Source organism: Juglans microcarpa x Juglans regia, chromosome 6D (assembly GCF_004785595.1).
Source record: "Juglans microcarpa x Juglans regia isolate MS1-56 chromosome 6D, Jm3101_v1.0, whole genome shotgun sequence".
NCBI lineage: Eukaryota > Viridiplantae > Streptophyta > Magnoliopsida > Fagales > Juglandaceae > Juglans > Juglans microcarpa x Juglans regia.
Genome location: NC_054604.1, coordinates 9,332,024 through 9,352,164, shown reverse-complemented (window position 1 = coordinate 9,352,164; position 20,141 = coordinate 9,332,024). Strand labels below are relative to the sequence as shown.

The following is a 20,141-nucleotide window of genomic DNA, read 5'->3' as shown; positions in this document are numbered from 1 at the left end:
AATCTTAGGTGAAATCCCTTGATCATCACTGCTAGAGGTCAGTCTATTCTCAAGATAGCAGTGTGAATGAGTGGACAAAATGTTTCAGAAGTTTTGGGCATCTATAACATAGTGTGCTCCTCCACAACACCGCTTCACTTTGCTTCCTCTTTCGATCTCTGTACCTGGAATCGTATTCTATACTATCTTGGATTGGGTTTGTCTCTATTACAAAAGCCAAATCACCATCTTCGGAGGTGATACCATGATATGCATCTAGTCCTTATCTTGAACTTGAAGCTCCTTTTCATGCAATCGGCGTAGTTTCTTCTATCTAACTTAAGCCACCTTCAACCTTTGGTCAATCAAAAGATTTTGCTCCTTCATCCCATGCGGGACCTCAGGGCCAAAACTTTACTCCTCCCAACTTCATCTCAAAATAATGGTGGCCTATATTGTGATGACCCAAGCTTGCCTAAGCATGACTCATAGAATTTATTCTTAGTTGCCACAACATTTGAAGAGCTTTAGTCATTTAGGAAGGCCTTGGACTCTTTGATTTAGTAACTTGAGCCCAAGAAGGGAGTAACCCTAGAATACCATGTATTTTTCGGTTCTATGTAGAAACCCAGGCCCGATGGCTTTAAGCCCATGACTTAAACCCTAGTCACTAGTATCATGTATCATACATGTGTTGCACTATGAATCTAGACTTGATAGTGGGCTAAGGGGGAGAGAGGAGTGTAGGGAAACACCAAGAGGTGGCTTGCACGCCTACCTTAGAGAATTCGCCACTTGTCAAGCATGCTATAAACTTTCTAGAAGAATTAAGAGAATAAATGGACCTAGGAAGACTAAAGGACTTTCGGCCAACCCTTTCCCACGTGCCTAGACCCATTGTTTTATCCCAATTTGAGTTTCAAGGTAGATATTCTTGGAAAAGGGAGCCTAGAGAAGAAAAATATGGTTTTTCTAGAAAATCTACATGGAAAACCAAAGGAGACACAATTTTGTCAGATTTTTCCAAGTGTCAAACATGCATTAAGCTTCTAGAAGATTAGATGAAGAGACTCAAGTATCAACGGACTAATATGCCCCAAGGATTTCGGCTACCACACTCCCAAACCTCTTCACTTGCCACTTGTCACTTAGGTTACTACTAGACCAATGGCACATGAGGAGTCATCTTGGAAAGTGATAAGTGAAATATAAATGAAAGATAAGTTTATGTTCATATTCATGTTCATGTTATTTACGTATATATTTATGAGTATGCACGTTTTTCGAAAAACCTTATGTTTATTATGTTTACTGTATGATATGTTGCTTATTGAGTATTCGAATCATTTTTGTATATTTTTATGTTTTTAAACCACTTCGGGTGATGACATTTTTTAGGATGAGACTATAGGACAAGATTTGACCCAGGGAGGCGAGGCAGAGGCCTCGATAGTTTATGTCATGTTCAGTTTATGATTTAAGGTTTAAATATATTATTTTGATTAGCATTTGAGATTTTAGTATTTTTTTTTTAAAGAAATGCTTCCGCAGACTCTATTTTAAATTTTAAGTATTTAATAAAGTTTGTTTTATTTATGGAATCTTTTACATTTGGCGCGTCATTAAAAGAAAAGTTTTTAGTCAAGTTAAGTAGCACACTAGCTCCCCGAAAATTCTAAAAATGTCTTTACTTGGAAGCGGGGTGTTACATCTGCCCTTATCGGCCCTTCATTGCCCAAGACATACATGCGAGTAACGATACACTAAAAACCTCTCGCTGGGGCATCCCCTAACTACCAAGTACGAGTTGTAAGATTTAGGATCCGAACTTTGGAGAATCTTAGGTTATGATTTATTTGGTGTTACTATTGCATGTTGAGAGTTTTATTATTCTATGTGGAGAATTTAGGGCTCGTTTGTTTTCAGAGATGAGATGAGATGAGATGAGATTAAAATTAAAAAGTTGAATAAAATATTGTTAGAATATATTTTTTAATATTATTTTTATTTTGAGATTTGAAAAAGTTGAATTATTTATTTTATTTTGTGTGGGGATTTGAGAAAGTTGTAATGATGAGGAGAGATGAGATGAGATATTTTCTAAAAAAAACTAGGCCTTAATTATATTTATGTGAAGTTAAGATAATCGTCTAGTGAAATTTTTATTATTAGGCTTGTAATCGAGCCCATTCTCGAGGATTACACTTTTAGGAGAATATGCGAAGTTTAAGAATAAATATCGAATGAGTAAAAGTCTAAAAATGATAGGTTCGAATAAATGATCGAGGATTTAGAATAAAGACAAGGAAAGAATGTGGTGAATAAGTAGGTAAGTTATTTGAGGTCTAGCAAATTCTGAGGACGGAATTTTTATAAGGATGAGAGTTTGTAACGACCTGGTCCAATAATTCTAAGGTTAGAATATTAATAATTTTTATTAGGCCTAAATTATATTTAATGGTCATATTGGATAAGCTCTCGAGTGATACATTATTGAGGTTGATTAGAAGTTTTAATTAGACTTAATAACTAGGTTAAATATCAATTATTTTTATTAAACAAGTTAGAATTCTTTTAGAATTTAAAGACCGACTATTATAAATTTATTTCAATTTAAAATCACTATTGATTATAGTTTCCTATACTGTCTTAGTCATTCCCAATCAACTACTTAGTTGTAAAATATATCTTTAATTCAAACTCTGATCTCATCCGTCGACTATCAGAGTCCAACTTGAACTCTTCGTCGTCCTTCCCCGAATTTCTCTATATATCTTCCCCTTTCCTGATATTCCTTAGTGTCACTCATGACCACATCTAGCACAGCAAATCTGTTTCTCTGGCCTCTCCCACTATCGCATAGCCAATCTCTTTCTGCCTCTCGAAGGTTACCTTCTCTCAGTTCTCTCAATTGTTTATTAGTTTATTCCTTATCAATCGTATACTAGCAGTAGCAAGCAGGTGCCAGCCTAATTTTAATTTATTGTGGGCTCTCTATCTCTCTGCCGAGCTCTGTACGCCTTTCTCAATTTCTTCTTTTAACTTTTAATTAGCCTTTTGGCTTATTACAATTATGCAACCCTTTGACCGTATCATAAAACAAGATAAGATCAATTTTCATTAAACACATGTAGACTTAGGTGTATTACGAATTTGATCTTAAAGTTGCTTTCATGCTTTTAGTTTCTTTTGTTAAGCGTGTACAGACTACTAGTATAGATTTTTATGCTCTTTCTTTTCTAATTCTAGTGGTAGACTTTTAAGTATTATTACGCTATTGCTCTTAATTTTGTAACCATGGCAGATTGTAAATGGTCTTGTATATTTCATTACAAAGGGCTTATTTATCGACTTAGTATCTATTATGCTCGGGAAAAACTGATTAATTATTAAAGTGGTTCCCTTATTAGGTATTAAATAAAATAAAACATCATGACGCGCTCTTCTTAATGTAGTGACATATGATACTTTGTACAGGTAACGATATACGAAGTGAGACTTTGGATTTAGCGATAGGAGGTAAGTAGCACGATTATACCCTTACACATATGTACAGTAAATGGCATATCTTTTATAAAAATATTATGCATGTATGCCATCCATTGAAAGCCCTTTTTTACATATCCAAGTTATGATAAAATTATAAAAATCCATGATTTTATGTGAAGATTTATACATTAAATTTTTTATGAAAATTTATGATTTTATGAAATGAGTTATGCATCAAAATATTTATGAAAAGACATGATTGTATGTGAGCGTTATGCATAAAATTATTTATGAAAACTCATGATTTTATGTGAGTCTTATGAATTAAAATATTTATCAAAAGCCATGCACGATTTTATGTGAAGATTTATCCATCAAAATATTTATGAAAAATGATGATTTTATATGAGGAAACATGTATCACAAAAATTTATGCAAGAATACGATTTCATTTGAAATCTATGATATGATATGACAAGTTTGCTGCGATTTCTTTTGAAATCTATGATATGAAAAGTATGCAAGTATGATTATGATGAAGTATGAATGATAAGATATGTAATGACCAATGTTATGATATGAAGACGGTACCTATGTTGTGGGGATATTGCATTGCCAGGTCGTACATGCTGGTAGGGCACCCAGTATGTCATCCTTATGTATGGATTCCACAACTCACGACCACGGGTAGAATCGGAATCTATTTAGATTCGCTAACCCTACCTTACGGGGGTCAACAATAGGTATCGACCTATGTTAAGTGAAAGATAAGTTAATGTTCATGTTCATTTAATTTAATTTATGTATGTACTTATGAGTATACACATTTTTCAAGAAACCTTATGTTTATTATCTTTACTGTATTTATGATGTGTTGCTTATTGAGTATTCGACTCATTTTTGTATATTTTTATGTTTTTAAACCACCTCAGGTGATGACATTTATGGGGATGAGACTGCAGGACAGAACTTGACCCAGGGAGGCGAGGCAAAGACCTAGATAGTTTATGTCATGTTCAGTTTATAATTTAAGGTTTAAATAAATTATTTTGATAAGCACATGAGATTTTACTATTTTTTTAAATAAGTGCTTTCACAGACTCTATTTTAGATTTTAAGTATTTGATAAAGTTTGTTTTATTTATAGAATCTTTTGCTTCTGACACGTCATTAAAAGAGAAGTTTTTAGTCAAGTTTAGTAGCACAATGGCTCCCCGAAAATTCTAAATATGTCTTTACTGGGGAGCGGGGTGTTACATCTGCCCTTATCGGCCCTTTATTGCCCAAGACATGTGAGTAACGATACACCCCGCACTTATTACCGTTAGTATTGCTATCTAAGCACCTCAATCAGCAGATGAATGGCTCCCATCATCCCTTGCCATTCATCTGTTGGAGGATTATGTTCCTCCACTTGAGTTTCTGGGTACTCTGTCACGCACCATGTGTTAAATCCTGAAACACATGTTTACATGTATGAGATACATGTACTTACCCAATACTTCAAAACATGAAGCCTGATAGAATACTAAAATTCCAATCCTACATTCTGGTACCAACTCCTAAGGACGTGTGGGTTTACCTATAAAGGTATTACTCCGATACCATCCTATGACGCCCCCAAATCTGCTTGGGATTTGATGGATCTTGAAGTATTGAGGCATACAACACAAGGTTAGATATCTCTGTTCATATATCTAGCATATATCAAAAAGTATGCAGTCTTCGCAATGTATAATTTTTTGTAGCAATACACAATGTACCTTAATGCTAAACATAATCATAATTTCATAATATTCACATCTTAAAAGTTATCCAACAAGTACGGGAGACAGTGCTCTATAATTATAGACATGAAATAAGACTACTGAGCTAAATCACAAAAAAACTCACGCAGCTTTGCTATGATCTCCAAAATAAGATCCAGAAAAGGTAAATCAACTCCATCAGCTCCTCGTGAATGCTCCATGGTCTAATTGACCTCGTCCAACTGTTCAGATCCTCGATCCCCTAACACAGCGTCTACTAAGTGACTACTAAGTGAGATTTAAAAAATCTCAGCAACTAAGGCTAAGCTACCAATAGTATAAATAGGCATGCATGACTGTAATATGACATCTATGCATCATGAAATGGACTTAAAAATACATGATTTGAAAATAACATGACTTGACATGAAATAACATGACTTGACTTGAATGTGGCATGAGTTGACATGAACATGGCATGACTTCATGAACATGAGATCTTGTTAACATATACATGTTTGTTTATTGATTTACTTAGACACAGCAAAATGCCTACGCCTTTTGTTTCTTGAGGAATATTCAAACAAAGCAGACTGCCTCTGCCAAAAGTATTCTATTAGAGATACTTAGACAAAGTTGAATTGCCTAGGCCATGAGTATTTTATTAAAGGTACTCAGACAAAGTAAAATGGCTCCACCATAAGCACCTTATTCAAGCTTTTATTAGGGATATTATGCCAAGCCGAATGCTTTCTCCACGAGTACCCTATGCATGCTTGACTCAATAACGTGATAAAATAAAAAACTCATGATTGAATTAGAAATATTTTATGATATACTCAATGCTTACAACATGACATTCATGACATATAATAGATATTCATGTAACATAAATGATGACGTGGCATTCAGATGTATAATAGATAATCATGTAGCAAAAATAATGATGTGGCAATCATGGCATATAACAAATAATCATGTAACCAAAATGATGATGTGGCATTCGTGGCATGTGACAGATAATTATGTACAATAGTAAGTAACATGCATGTATAATAAGCATAATAAACATGAATATAAAGTTGTTACAACCAAACATACGTAAAAATACCAAGAGGTAGTTAGAAGCTAACTTGTAGAAATGTAGCATAATGTAAGCGAAGCGTAATAGTGTAATAAAAAATGAGATACATTCTAGGGATAGAATATCTTACTTAATCTTTCTAATTACAAAACTCACTAACTTAGGGCCAAATTCGTGAATTTACCTGTCAAATTTGGGAAATAACAAACTCACCCCTGCAAATCAGAATTTTGCAAACAAACTTCAAAACTTACCAAAATTTACATTTCTCATGTAAATTTCATCTTAAATCCAAATATGAACTTATAAAATTTTAAAACTAGTCCCAACTATGCAAACTCTCTCTTGGTCAATTCATGTATAGGCTAAAATCTTGGGTTTTGTTGTTATTTGGCCATTTAACACTTAAACGTAGGCAAAAAAAAAAAAAAAAAAAAATGGCTGCTTGAAGGGTGTCAATGGAGGGCTGAGACTGGTGATTCTATTAAGATATGGAAAGACTATTTGGTCCCAAGTCATAAAGTCTTAATGCTGGACTGTGAAAATATGTTACCTTCCTCTCAAGAAAATGCAACTGTTGATAGTCTTATATGTCTGGAGACAAGAACATGGAAGGCTGATGATGTTATTAGTCCAATAGTGGCTGAGGAAATTTTAAAGATTAGGCTGTCTTTTACCCCTTATAGAGACAAATGGATCTGGTTAGAGGAGTCAAATGGTTGTTTTAGTGTGAAAATTGCATACAAGATGATTCAAGCTTTGAGTTCAAGTGGTATTGATGAAAGCTCTAGTTGGATGCAAGATAAGCAGCTTTGGAAAAAGCTATGGCAGATGAAAGTTCCAAGAAAAATTAGAACTTTTTCTTAGAGAGCTTGTATGGATATACTGTGTAACACCCCGTATTTTAGTGTATTTTTATTAAATGATTATTTTTATTAATTCAAAAATTTATTCTCTTGTTTTAAAATTATCGGATATTTTAAATGATTTATTTTATGATCTTTAAATTGTGAAAATTAATTTGTTATGTTTTCTTAATATTTATTATTGTGATGCATTTAAATTGTTCTTTATTTTAAATTAATTGATTGTGGGATTTAATTATTTTATTTTCAATGTATCATTACGTTTAAATTATTTTAATTGATTTGCTGTTTTAAAATCATTTTCGTTAGATCATTTTCTATGACCCAAGATGTGAGGATTGAACCTCATTTCTTTTCCCCACTTTTCTTTTTCCTCTTTTCTTTTTCTTTCCTCTTTCTTTTTTCTTCTTTTTCCTTTTCCCCTCAGCTCTCTCCCGCGCTCGACGTCCCTCTCCCTCTTCCCCGTGCATCTGTGTCGCCTCTCCCAGCCCATCGTCGTCGCGTCGCCGTGCACGACACTGCCCCTCCCGTTCACTCCCCCACCGGCCGGCGACCACTCCCCGTCAATTTTAGCACCTATCTCGCCGCCGTTAGCCTCCACGAACCACCCCAAGCCGCGACCTTCTCTTCCTTCCACCGCCGCCGTCGCGCCACCTCCAGCCACCATTTTTTCACCATTTCATCCTCGACCACCTAGCAACCCAATGCACCCAACCCCAGCTCCGATCCGTCACCGGTGAAGTACAACCAACCCCATTTTCGATTTGGATATTTTTGGTCTTCAACCACCCTTTGCGCCGCCACCCACGGCAAACCACCACCACCACTAGCTTCACCGACATCTCTAAGCCCTACCCTATCAATTTCGGGATTTGGTTTGTCCCCATTCAAAAGTGAGTTTTTGAGACCCACGGCCATAGTGTATTTTACATTGTTTTGTTGCTGAGCTGCCACCTTTTGCACATCCGTGATTCTTCAGAAATTATTATATAGCACTGTAAGTATTTTTACAAAGAACTATCGTGATTTAAATATATTTTTACACTAACTCATATTATTGTGATTTGGTTGGTTATGCCAGACTGAGTTCGAGGAGTACAGGGGTCGGATGGATTGTGGACAAAGTTGTTGTGTGTTTGGTTTGCATTGTGAGTTGTTGGTTGTTGGTTATGGCATTGTTCATGTACATGGCATATTGCACGCATGATCATGTTTGTAAAGTAAACTGAGTTTTCGTGTAAATGCATTCATGTTCATGTGTTAATTGAAAACTGGGTTTTCATGTGTTAAAGGATTTTTGGGTGCGTGTGTATCACGACCCCAAGTCGAGATGGGGTATTATCTCGGTGGAGCTTCTCTGGTCACTCGGGAGCGGAATACACTGAGTGACGTCCCCTGGATTGTCGCTGGGCAACGATGGGATCAGACGAAATGGTCTCGTGCCTACTCCGTGGCCCCTCTGCTGGCGGGGACTAGAGGATGCTTGGCCACGAACGCGCTGGACGCGGAACTGGGCATCGCTCATTACGTAGTGGATGCTTGGCCACGAATGCGCTAGGCGAGGAACTGAGCATCGCTAAGAAGCCAAGACGTGCGGATGATCCCTAAGGGAGATCATGGTGCATTGGTTAATGGATTAATTGGCTGTTTTCTGGAAAAATAGCGTGTGTTGAATAAAATGATTTTTATGTGATTCATTTTCTGGAAAAATGATGTTTTATTGATTTTGGTCATTTTTTGGGAAAATCATGGATTATTATTTTTGGGCCAAAATGAGATTTTGACCTGTGTTGGAAAATATCTATTTTCAGGAAAAATGATATTTTGGATTTGATGCATATTTTATCATATGCATGCATGTTGGTTGCATCAATATGTTTTTATCTCGTAGTTGTTTGGTTTATACTTACTTGTGGTACTGTTCTATGGTAACGTAGATTTTGATGCAGAGGAGGACAAGGGTGAGTTTTGAATATGATTTGTTTTGAATATTTATATTTAAAAATTCTGGTACTTAGTAGACTTATTTATATTATCCGCTGCATTGTTTATTGTACACTGTTGCATGTGCACACACATATGGCACTTTCGTTGGGATGTGTGACCGTGTTGTCATCATCCTGACGTCACGATTCCCGTGTCTTTGTACGTGGGAGTCGGGGCGCCACAGGTGGTATCAGAGCAGTTCGATTCTGGGGAAATCCACATGTCCCTTAGGTGAAGTACCAAAATTTTTTTTTTTTAAAGTTGTATGTTAAATTATTTAATTTAAAGTATGTTGTTTTTATTTGTTTTATTTATTTTATTGTATACTGCCTTGTTTGTTTATTTATTTTATTGTATGTCATTTATTTTATTTGTTTTATTTTGTGGTAGGTTATTTTATTTTATTTTTTAATTTTTTATTGTGCACTACTTCATTTGTTTTATTCATTTTGTCTTATGATATTTTATTGTTGGTTTTATTCTATTTTATTTTATGTTCTATTGTCGTATTTTAATTTATTTTGCTACAGTTGTATTTTAATTTGCTTTAATTGAAGTGGGGTTAAAGGTTGTGCTATGGCAGGAAGATGGTACGACTGTGAATGCCATTGTTAGGCTTGAATATTTAGTGTAGTCGGCTTGATCTTTTATCGGCTTGGGTAGTTTTTATTATATCGAGGCTTGAAGGGAACGGCATAGTCTGGGAGAACTCTTTGGAGTAGGAACTCAAATTGCTGCTAAGGAGGGGAATAGTTTTAAATTGTTTAGGATAATTGAGGTTTTATATTTCGTGGAGATATGTCATGAGGCTATAGCATTGGAGGTTGTAAGTTCAACAAACTTTAATGTTAGATTTATGAGAAGTTCATCTAAGGTTTGAGGTCATATAGTTTTTAGGGAATAAGTTTATTGGATTTAAGGTGATAGGTTCAACAAGCATTTGAAGGATTACATAGATTAGAAGTTTTCAATTTTGCCGACTTTGATAAGCAGCTTGTTAACATTTGGGACTTGAGGATTTTCAAGCTTTATAAGTTTTGTTTTAGATTTAAGGTCATCGATCTTGAGGATTTTGGGGAATGATTCTTATTTGGTTTATGGTTTTAGAATTACAGAGTTGAAGGGTTGAATTATAATAGGATTTGACTTGTTAGTTTTGTAGACTTGGTAAGCTAGCTTTGTCTATTCTATCAATTGATTAGTTAGTAACCATTAAATTGGGATTGATCAGAGTTGAGTTACTGATATGAGAATTTTTCAGGGGAGAACTTCTTTGGAGATGGAAGGTAAAGATCTAGTTTGTGTAGTTTCTAAGGATTGAAGATGTTGACCTAGTTCAGAAAATGATTGTTTTTAGCTGGAGGTTAGTGGCAGGTTTAGGATTTAATCCATAACAATTTTAAGGATAATAGATGGTGCGAATTTAGGAAATGATTCTTGTTGATTTCGAGGATATAGGTCCAAATGATGGAAATGGTAACGATAGATCACTTGCACGTTTGGAGGATTATTGATTTTGGCTAAGGATGCATGAGATCGATGCGTAGTAGTAGTGAGTGTGTATGCATTTCGGAGAGTACAGGTCCTAGTCTCATTTTGGTTTGGAAGAAGTGGTTTTGGTAGGTGTTAAAGAGGAGTCGACACAATAGTAGTAATTCAAGAGACCTTGGCTTGAAGTTTTTGGTCAGTTGATCAAAGTGTGTAGTCGAGTGGGTTACTCGATGAAATCATGGTTGGCAATAGTTATTGTGATTATCTTCAGGAATTAATTGTGACTTGAGGTTGCCTAGGGATTTTTTTAATTTTGAGGTTATACTTTCTTTTGGAGATTGAGCACCCAGTTGGTTGAATTAAGGACATTGTTATTTAACTTGAAGAGTGATTGATGGGTCGTCATGTTTGGTGTATGATAAGATCTTGGAAGTTGAAGTTTAGGCATCATCGGTGGATAATAGGTCAGGTATGTGGGTTAATAAAGCTCTAGGGTCCTTGGGTGCTTTGCAATGGCTTTTGGTGGATTGAAGATTTGAGCAGTATGACCTGCCTTGAGGTTTAATAGTGATGTGCTATTGAATGAACTAGTCGTACTAATACTAGCTTATAGGAGTAGAAGTAGGTGGGCAAGTTACCAAGAAGGTTTTGATAAAGTTTTGGTGAAGTCAATGATGGTTCGTAATGAGTTTAGTCACCGCTAGATTAGATATTATTCTGAATGTAGGTGACGAGCTTTTGAGTTTAGGTTGTCGGGTAGAGGTTTATAGGCGCTCTTATTGGTTGGCCAAGTTAGATGAGATGGGTGTATTTTGGGATAATGTTACTTGTTTGCAATTTGAGATGTTAAGGTTGATTGATATTGGTTTCCTATCAATGATCATGGAGGTATCTTGCGAAATATTGATTTTGATCAAGGCAGTGAGAGTTAATTGAGGAATATGAGTGATAACTCTTGGTTTTGGGAAAGATAGTATTTTCTACCAAAAGGTGGTAAGAGTTTTCTAGTTAGTAGGTATGGAGCCACCTTGTACTCGATGGTGTTAGTTTCATGAGGACATTAATTTTATGCATGTGGCGAATTATCAGAGTGCGCAGCAGAAACGTGAAATTTGTGGTTATAGTTAGGAGTTCGGATTTTGTGCTGATCTTGAAGAATTAGTGGTGACTTGAATTTTTTTTAGATGATGCTTGTAGTTGGAAATTAATCATTTGGTTGTGCAAAATTTGTTATTGATGGTTAACCTTAGAAGTGGCCATTAGGTTACCAAAGGTAGAATTCAATGGAGGTTTAGAAGTTGTAGCATAGGAGTTGATTGAGGTTAGCATGGATTATTGTATGGAGCTATTAATTATTGGAATTTATTGGATGTTGTATTAAGGTTCTTGGGGAAATGAGATTTTGGATAACATAGCCACCATAGGAATATTGGGTGTGATGTGCCACTGGGAGACTAATGCGAGTATGATGGAATTGCCTATGGGAGTAGACTTGAGAGAGCATTACTTATGCTTTTGGGCGTTGGTGATGGTATGTTGTCTCAAGCGTGTTTTTGGTGTATCATGTATCCTGTTTTAGCGTGATGTATGGCCTTACAAATTTCGAGGACGAAATTTTTTTTAAGGGGAGGAGAATGTAACACCCCGTATTTTAGTGTATTTTTATTGAAGGATTATTTTTATTAATTCAAAAATTTATTCTCTTATTTTAAAATTAGCGGATATTTTAAATGGTTTATTTTATGATCTTTAAACTGTGAAAATTAATTTGTTATGTTTTCTTAATATTTATTATTGTGATGCATTTAAATTGTTCTTTATTTTAAATTAATTGATTGTGGGATTTAATTATTTTATTTTTATTGTATCATTACGTTTAAATTATTTTAATTGATTTACTGTTTTAAAATCATTTTCGTTGGATCGTTTTCTGTTACGCAAGATGTGAGGATTGAACCTCATTTCTTTTTCCCACTTTTCTTTTTCCTCTTTTCTTTTTCTTTCCTCTTTCTTTTTTCTTCTTTTTCTTTTTCCCCCAACTCTCTCCCGCGCGTGACGTCCCTCTCCCTCTTCCCCGTGCATCCGCGTCGCCTCTCCCAACCCACCGTCGTCGCGTCGCCATTAGTGACACCGCCCCTCCCGTTCGCTCCCCTACCGGCCGGCGACCACTCCCCGTCAATCCCTGCCCCTATCTTGCCGCTGTTAGCCTCCACGAACCACCCAAAGCCGTGGCCTTCTCTTCGTTCCAGCACCGCCGTCGCGCCACTTCCGGCCACCATTTCTTCACCACTTCATCCTCGACCTCCTAGCAACCCAATGCACCCAACCCCAGCTCTGATCCGTCACCGGTGAAGTACAACCAACCCTATTTTCGATTTGGGTATTTTTGGTCTTTAACCACCATTTGTGACGCCACCCACGGCAAACCACCACTACCACTAGCTTCACCGACATCCCTAAGTCCTACCCTATCAATTTTGGGTCTTGATTTGTCCCCATTCAAAAGTGAGTTTTCGAGACCCATGGCCACAGTGTATTTTACATTGTTTTGTTGTTGAGCCGCCACCTTTTGCACTTCTGTGATTCTTCAAAAATTATTATAGAGCACTGTAAGTATTGTTTCAAAGAATTATCGTGATTTAAATATATTTTTACACTAATTCATATTATTGTGATCTGGTTGGTTATGCCGGACTGAGTTCGAGGAGTACGGGAGTCAGATGGATTGTGGACGGAGTTGTTGTGTGTTTGGTTTGCATTGTGAGTTGTTGGTTGTTGGTTATGGCGTTGTTCATGTACATGGCATATTGCACGCATGATCATGTTTGTAAAGGAAACTGGGTTTTCGTGTAAATGCATTCATGTTCATGTGTTGATTGAAAACTGGGTTTTCATGTGTTAAAGGATTTTTAGGTACGTGTGTATCACGACCCCAAGCCGAGATGTGGTATTATCTCGGTGGAGCTCCTCTGGTCACTCGGGAGCGGAATATACTGAGTGACGTCCCCTGGATTGTCGCTGGGCAACGATGGGATCGGACGAGATGGTCTCGTGCCGACTCCATGGCCCCTCTGCTGGCAGGGGCTAGAGGATGCTTGGCCACGAACGCACTGGGCGCGGAACTGAGCATTGCTACGAAGTCAGGACGTGCGGATAATCCCTAGGGGAGATCATGGTACATTGGTTAATGGATTAATTGGCTGTTTTCTGGAAAAATAGCGTGTGTTGAATAAAAGGATTTTTATGTGATTCATTTTCTGGGAAAATGATGTTTTATTGATTTGGGTCATTTTTTGGGAAAATGACGGATTATTATTTTTGGGCCATAATGGGATTTTGACGTGTGTTGGAAAATATCTATTTTCAGGGAAAATGATATTTTGGATTTGATGCATATTTCATCATATGCATGCATGTTGGTAGGGGTGTGCAAAATTCTGAAAATTCTGACTCCGTCCGACTTCCGCTCTGACTCCGACTCCGACTTCGTCGGAGTCATCAGAATTCAGAGTCGGAATTCGGAGTAGCTCCGAATATCTATTCGGAGTCGGAGCGAAGTCGGAGCTCCAAGAAGCTCCGATTCCGACTCTGAAATTTTTTTTACTGTACACTTGCGCTCGAGCGAGGTGTCGAGCGCAAGTCGAGCACACGTTGTATTGAACATTGGCTCGATCGACATGTCGAGCGGAAGTCGAGCGAACCTCTCTGAAAGAGTTCCGCTCGAGCGCCATGTAGAGCGCACGTCGAGCTCCGATCTTATGTCAGAGCTCCTATAGGAGGTCGGAGCTCCGACCTCTTATCGGAGTCTGAGTCGGAGCTCCAATTTGGCTCCGACTCTTGTCGGAGTCGGAGGTCGGAAACGAGCACTCCGACTCCGTCGGAGTCGGAGCCCAGCCCTACATGTTGGTTGCATTAATTTGTTTTTATCTCGTAGTTGTTTGGTTTATACTTACTTACGATACCGTTCTTTGGTAACGCAGATTTTGATGCAGAGGAGGACGAGGGTGAGCCTGAGGATTCGGCTTCGCCCGAGGAATGATCTGGAATCACTCGTTTGGTTTGGACTTGTAATATATTTATTTTGGATGACTATATAACTTTTTAAAGATGATTTGTTTTGAATATTTATATTTAAAAATTCTGGTACTTAGTAGACTTATTTATATTATCCGTTGCGTTGTTTTTTGTATACTGTTGCATGTGCACACACATTTGGCACTTTCGTTGGGATGTGTGACCGTGTTATCATCATCATGACGTCAGGATTCCCGTGTCTTTGTACGTGGGAGTCAGGGCACCACATACTGCCCACTCTACACAACCTGAGACAGAGAAATATTACAGTAGAGGGTGGGTGTTTTTTTAAGTGACTAGAGAAGATATTAACCATGCCTTATTTTTTTGTCCTCTACTTCAAGTAGTTTGGTAGAGGTTTGCTCCAATGGTGTTGCTTTTTAAACTTGACAAGTGTTTTATGGAAAATGTGAGATCTATTTTGACTAGAGGAAATGATGCAAATTTTACTCTTCCTTTTGTGCTCTATTGGGGTGTTTGGTATAGGAGGAATAAGATGAAAATGTAGAGAGAGCTTATTACTTCTTTTGCAGCAGCTAACTTGGAAATGTCTCTGTATAAGTCTTATTCATATTTAAGCTTATCAATTACTACTGAGGTGAGGAAGATTTGTAGATTGCAGCCTCCATTAAGGGGTTATTTGAAACTTAATGTTGACGAAGCTGTTTTCTCGGATATGAGGAAGACTGGAATTGGGTTGATTTTAAGAGATAGCTATGGAAAGATGGTAATGACAACAACTATTTCAGAAATTGAAGTGAATGAACCTGCAACAATCGAGTTACTTGCAGTGCTAAGAGGGTTGCAACTTTGCATTCCTCTTGGTATTCCTAAACTGATCATTGAGTCTGACTATTTGCTTATGGTACAGGAATTACAAGCTGCCTATGATACTTTCTCAGCTAATGGGAACTTAGTTATGGAGGTAAAGAGCTTAATGAATTATTTCCAGGAAGTTAGCATTGAGCATGTTAACTGAATGGGTAATGGAGTTGCACACACATTAGCTAGATATGCATGAAATTTTTTTTTTTTTTGTTCAAATGTGGTGGGGAAATGTCCCTGATTTTGTTGATCATGCTCTTTGGTTTGATCAAGTTACTATATAATTTCCTTTGGGTTTGAATGAAGTTCTGTTTATCAAAAAAAATTAAACACTTTAACATGCTTGAACCGAAAATGACAATTCTAAAAATCACATCCTTAGTTCTAAAATAATGTTAAACTACTAAATCACACATTTCATAAAAACATGAACTCACTACATCAAAGAAAGTGTCGAAACATCAAGATTAGGTCAAATAAAACCAACTCTTGATAATCTTGGTCTAACACTTTCATATTAATTCCAAGAACTCCAAAAGTCCATAAATAACACTTCTAATATGTTCATCATTCAAAGCTAAGTAATAACATGCTTGATTAATCAACCAAAAATCACAAAACTCGACATAGAACAATTGGTTTGCATAGAAACTTAGAAGCCAATATGCAAGCTTTTTTACTTGAAACCAAGTGAATAAATCCTTTATTTTCATACAATAACTCTTAAAAGATTACAACCATATACCTCAAATTCAAAATCTAACTAGATCTAAGCATCAAATCTAGCTTCTCATAGCAAATATTTCCTTAAAAAAAATTATCAAACCCGAGAGCCTCTAGATTGAGCTTAAAGCAAACTCTTGCATGTTCTTCAACAATCCAACAAAGACCTAAGTTATAAAATTTCAAAAATCATTCTTAATCCATATATCTAATTTTTGAAAACAAGACTTATGAAAATAATGGCGATAGACTCAAAATCCTAAAGCTAAAATTAAAACCTAAACCAAACGAAATTCACTTTGCACCAATCGATTTTTCTACCACTTTAAAGATCATGCAAATATATTTTATAGAATCGTAACATGCTTTGAATCAAACCATAAACTTGCATATATTCATGTCAACACTTCATCATACTAAGATCTACCTAGAATTTCATCAAAAAATTAAAAAAAAAACTTTCCAAAGTTCATCACCAACATCAAAACCAAACCTCTCCATCATCAATACCAACTTTCATCCAACAAAATTCCAAGAAGATTTTTCATTGCTAACCCAAGTAAACTAGACTCATTACTTAACAAAATGTACAAGATTTGGGCTAAGAAAAATGACTTACAAAAGGTTGGAGCTCAAGAACACAAGTTGTCCAGATTTTCTCTCTAGCTCTCTCTTGGTTTGCTCTCATGGAATGGATGAAGAAAATGCACAAGTGAGGGAGGATGAGAGGGGGTGGCATGGCGCTTAAGGGGAGAGGGTGTTTGCTGATTTGGAGTTGGTAGGAGACTTGACACTTGATGTGAAGGGTTGCTTGTGCAAGTGGCAAAACAAAGGGCTGAAAATTTTTACTTGGCTGGCTGCTGGTTTTGGTGGGACTAAAAAGGGGCTAACCAAATCGGGTTTCATTTGGGGTATAGTTAGGGTTTGGTTCAAATGCAAATTTTCTTGATCAAATGCAATTACCAAGATATAAGAGAATAGGTGAGGGTGTAAGAATGTGTATTTGAGTGGTTGGTTACTTGTGGAAGTGACTTGACCAAGTATGTTTAAGGTATGGGAACCATTTAGGGTTTTGGTTACCCTAAAGGGTTTTGGTTGGCCTTCAATGATTTGGAGTTTAATAAGGGTTGAAACCCTCTTTTGGTTGGCCAAATAGTATTTGTTTGGATAGAATAGTGATTGATGGAAGAGAGCACGAGGACAAGCTTGATTCACACTCCATCTATTACACACTTTGTCCTCCTCTCGAAAAGTGTCCTAGGTTTTCCAAGTGGATAGTTAGGATTGTGCCATGTGTCCAAATAAGATTTTGCTAGTGATCCTAATTGTATTTGGACATCCTACATGGCAATTTGACACCTGTTTGAATAGATGCCATGTGTCATTCACTCAAAGGGTTACTATTCACCAAAAGAACTCAAAACATTTTATTGCACAGTAAAATCTTAAATATTCATATAATTCTAATGGTCCAATTCATTTCATAAGGTTATACTCCTAAGTGCCTTCATTAAATAGAAAAACAATTTCGTCACCATAGCAGATCAGGATCTGACTACACCAACAAACTAAAACCTAATCAACCGCTTGATTCATGAAATCCTTTCAAAATTTCATGATGTTTCTAAGATCTAAAGAAATTCTTCTATCGAATTTCCTTCAAGTCGTTAGATTCCATGCAACTAACAACAAGCCAAATTACTACAATATCATGCAAAACAATAGGCAAAGCACTAAACCTGCAAAGATACATTTTTTTTTTAAAAAGAGAGGATAGTCACATATCCAATAGTGACCTCTGCCCAAGTTTATTAAGAGAACCTCACTTCTGGTGGATGAGCGACTGTGGTAACATCACAAATCACTTAGGGGTTTACAAGATAAAACATAAAATACCAAACCCAGGTGACAAAAAAATTTGGAATACCAAAAAGAACTCTACAAACATCTCTGCTACATAAAAACAAAATAATCATCTCAATCTAATATAAGGCAAACCCAAATTATCCACACAAACTCTCATAACAACTAATTTGGCACCAAATTACTACAATGAAATAGTGTATGAAAACTCTCATAACAATATTTGAAATCGAAAAAGTTCTCATTTTTTGATTGGTTCAAAAAACAAACTTATGTTTGCAACCCCACTTCACTTAAGCTTGTCCCAACTGCAAGCAACCTAGACCCACTCCCTTGTACCACCTACCTAGCCCCATGCCTTGCCTTTTACCTCCCATGTCAGTCCAAAAAGCCAACCCTCACTTCCCTCATGTCAATTGGTCAAGCTTCCAACCACCCCACCTCTTATTCACTTCCACAAGCAACCCTCATCAAGCCTTGTACTAATTTTTACCAAACCCCAATAGCCCCCTCCTTGCCCTCTTCTTGTCCCACATTCCCACTTAGCCCCCTCACTTGCACACAAGTTCACATTTCACACTTTGCAAAATTGAAAGCAAGTCGAGTAAGTAACGGTGGAGTGAGAAGGAACTAGACAATTCTCTTGGCAGTTAGCTTGGTAAGTTCATTTTCTCAAGAATTTTCTTCTATTTTGTGTTACTCTACGTTAAGAACTTAATGAATGGGTGTTGGAACGATTTCTTTGAGATTAAATGATTGAATCTTGGAGATGAAGGATTATGGTGTTTTTGGCTAGCATGTATTGATTGTGTTGGAGTTTTGTTTTAGAATGCAATATATTCATAGGTTTATTTTGATGAATTTGATTCCCTTGTTGGAGTTAGTGACATGCATGTTGCAGCACAAGTGATTTCATTCAAAAGATTCCATACACTAACAAGGTTTACTAAAACCCAAAACTAGCATGAGTTCCTTTGAAAGATTTGATTCTTTTGAGTTCTAAAGTATGATTTGGTGAGTGGATCTTGAAAACCCTCATTAATAAGAGTTACATCTATATATTAAGTTCTATTTTGAGCCATGAAACTAGGGGAAGTTGAGTCTTGGATGAATACTCATGGATGCATGATTTTCATGCAAGTTTTGAGTTCTTGCTTAATTACTGTTTTAATCATGAAGTTGGTGGTCATATGGTTAAAGTGGTGCTAAGATCTAACCAAGGCTTTACTATGTTTTTCAGAGATGACTAATTTCAAAAAAACATAAGGACGTAGTCACATTATTCAAGAACAAAGAACAATAATGTTTTTGGTTTTAGGGTTTTGTGAATGATCTGAATCTGACCTCTTTGGTTTGCTTGGTGATGTGAAATCATCTAAGATTTAGTTCTTAGTATGTTAGAAGCTAGGATGTGTGATTCGTTGAAGTTTTTAATGTTCATTTGTAAGAAAAAATCCAAGAACACCATGCTAGGGTTTCACGTTGTGTAGATATTGTTGTATTTATGTTGGTTGCAACATATGATGATTATATGACCTTGATGAATGTGAATCTAGTGTCTTAACATGATACTAAGCTAGGGATTAAGCCTTTAATGGTACGCAAGAAGGACCAAAAATCACTTTAAGTGAAAGTTAGGGTTTAAGAGTCTCAAACCTTGAGGATTTTCTCATAGTAGAGTCATGATATCTTAGTTTCTAAGTTCATAAATGGATTTAGAATAGACAATATATAAGGTTTGTTGATTTTGGTGAAATTTGGGGCCCTACTGCAATTCTTGAAAGTTTATGAGCTTATTTTCAAATTCCCAAGAGTTAATAGAGAATTTTGCAATAGTGCTCTAGGGGTGTTAGATTCTGAATTTTTTTTAGTTAATGAGATTTAGCTTCTAACGTACTCTCGGTATATGATAGTATGATATATAGTAAATTCCATGCAAGTGAATTATGCCTTCTCTAAATTTGTGAGACCCCAAAAATTAAGGTGTTTTAATTTATTTATCAGTATTTTTAT

General features: G+C 36.4%; 1 protein-coding gene across 1 annotated transcript; it reads left to right on the top strand.

Moving 5' to 3' along the window:
- Window positions 1–15,264: 15,264 nt before the first annotated feature.
- Window positions 15,265–15,696, top strand: LOC121235362. The gene has a single exon (XM_041131712.1). It carries the CDS (start codon window positions 15,265–15,267, stop codon window positions 15,694–15,696), a length of 432 nt encoding a protein of 143 aa, XP_040987646.1.
- Window positions 15,697–20,141: the final 4,445 nt, after the last annotated feature.

What these genes read in the sequence shown, in the direction of transcription:
- LOC121235362 (XM_041131712.1), top strand. Translation starts at nt 15,265, where the DNA reads ATGTCTCTGTATAAGTCTTATTCATATTTAAGCTTATCAATTACTACT.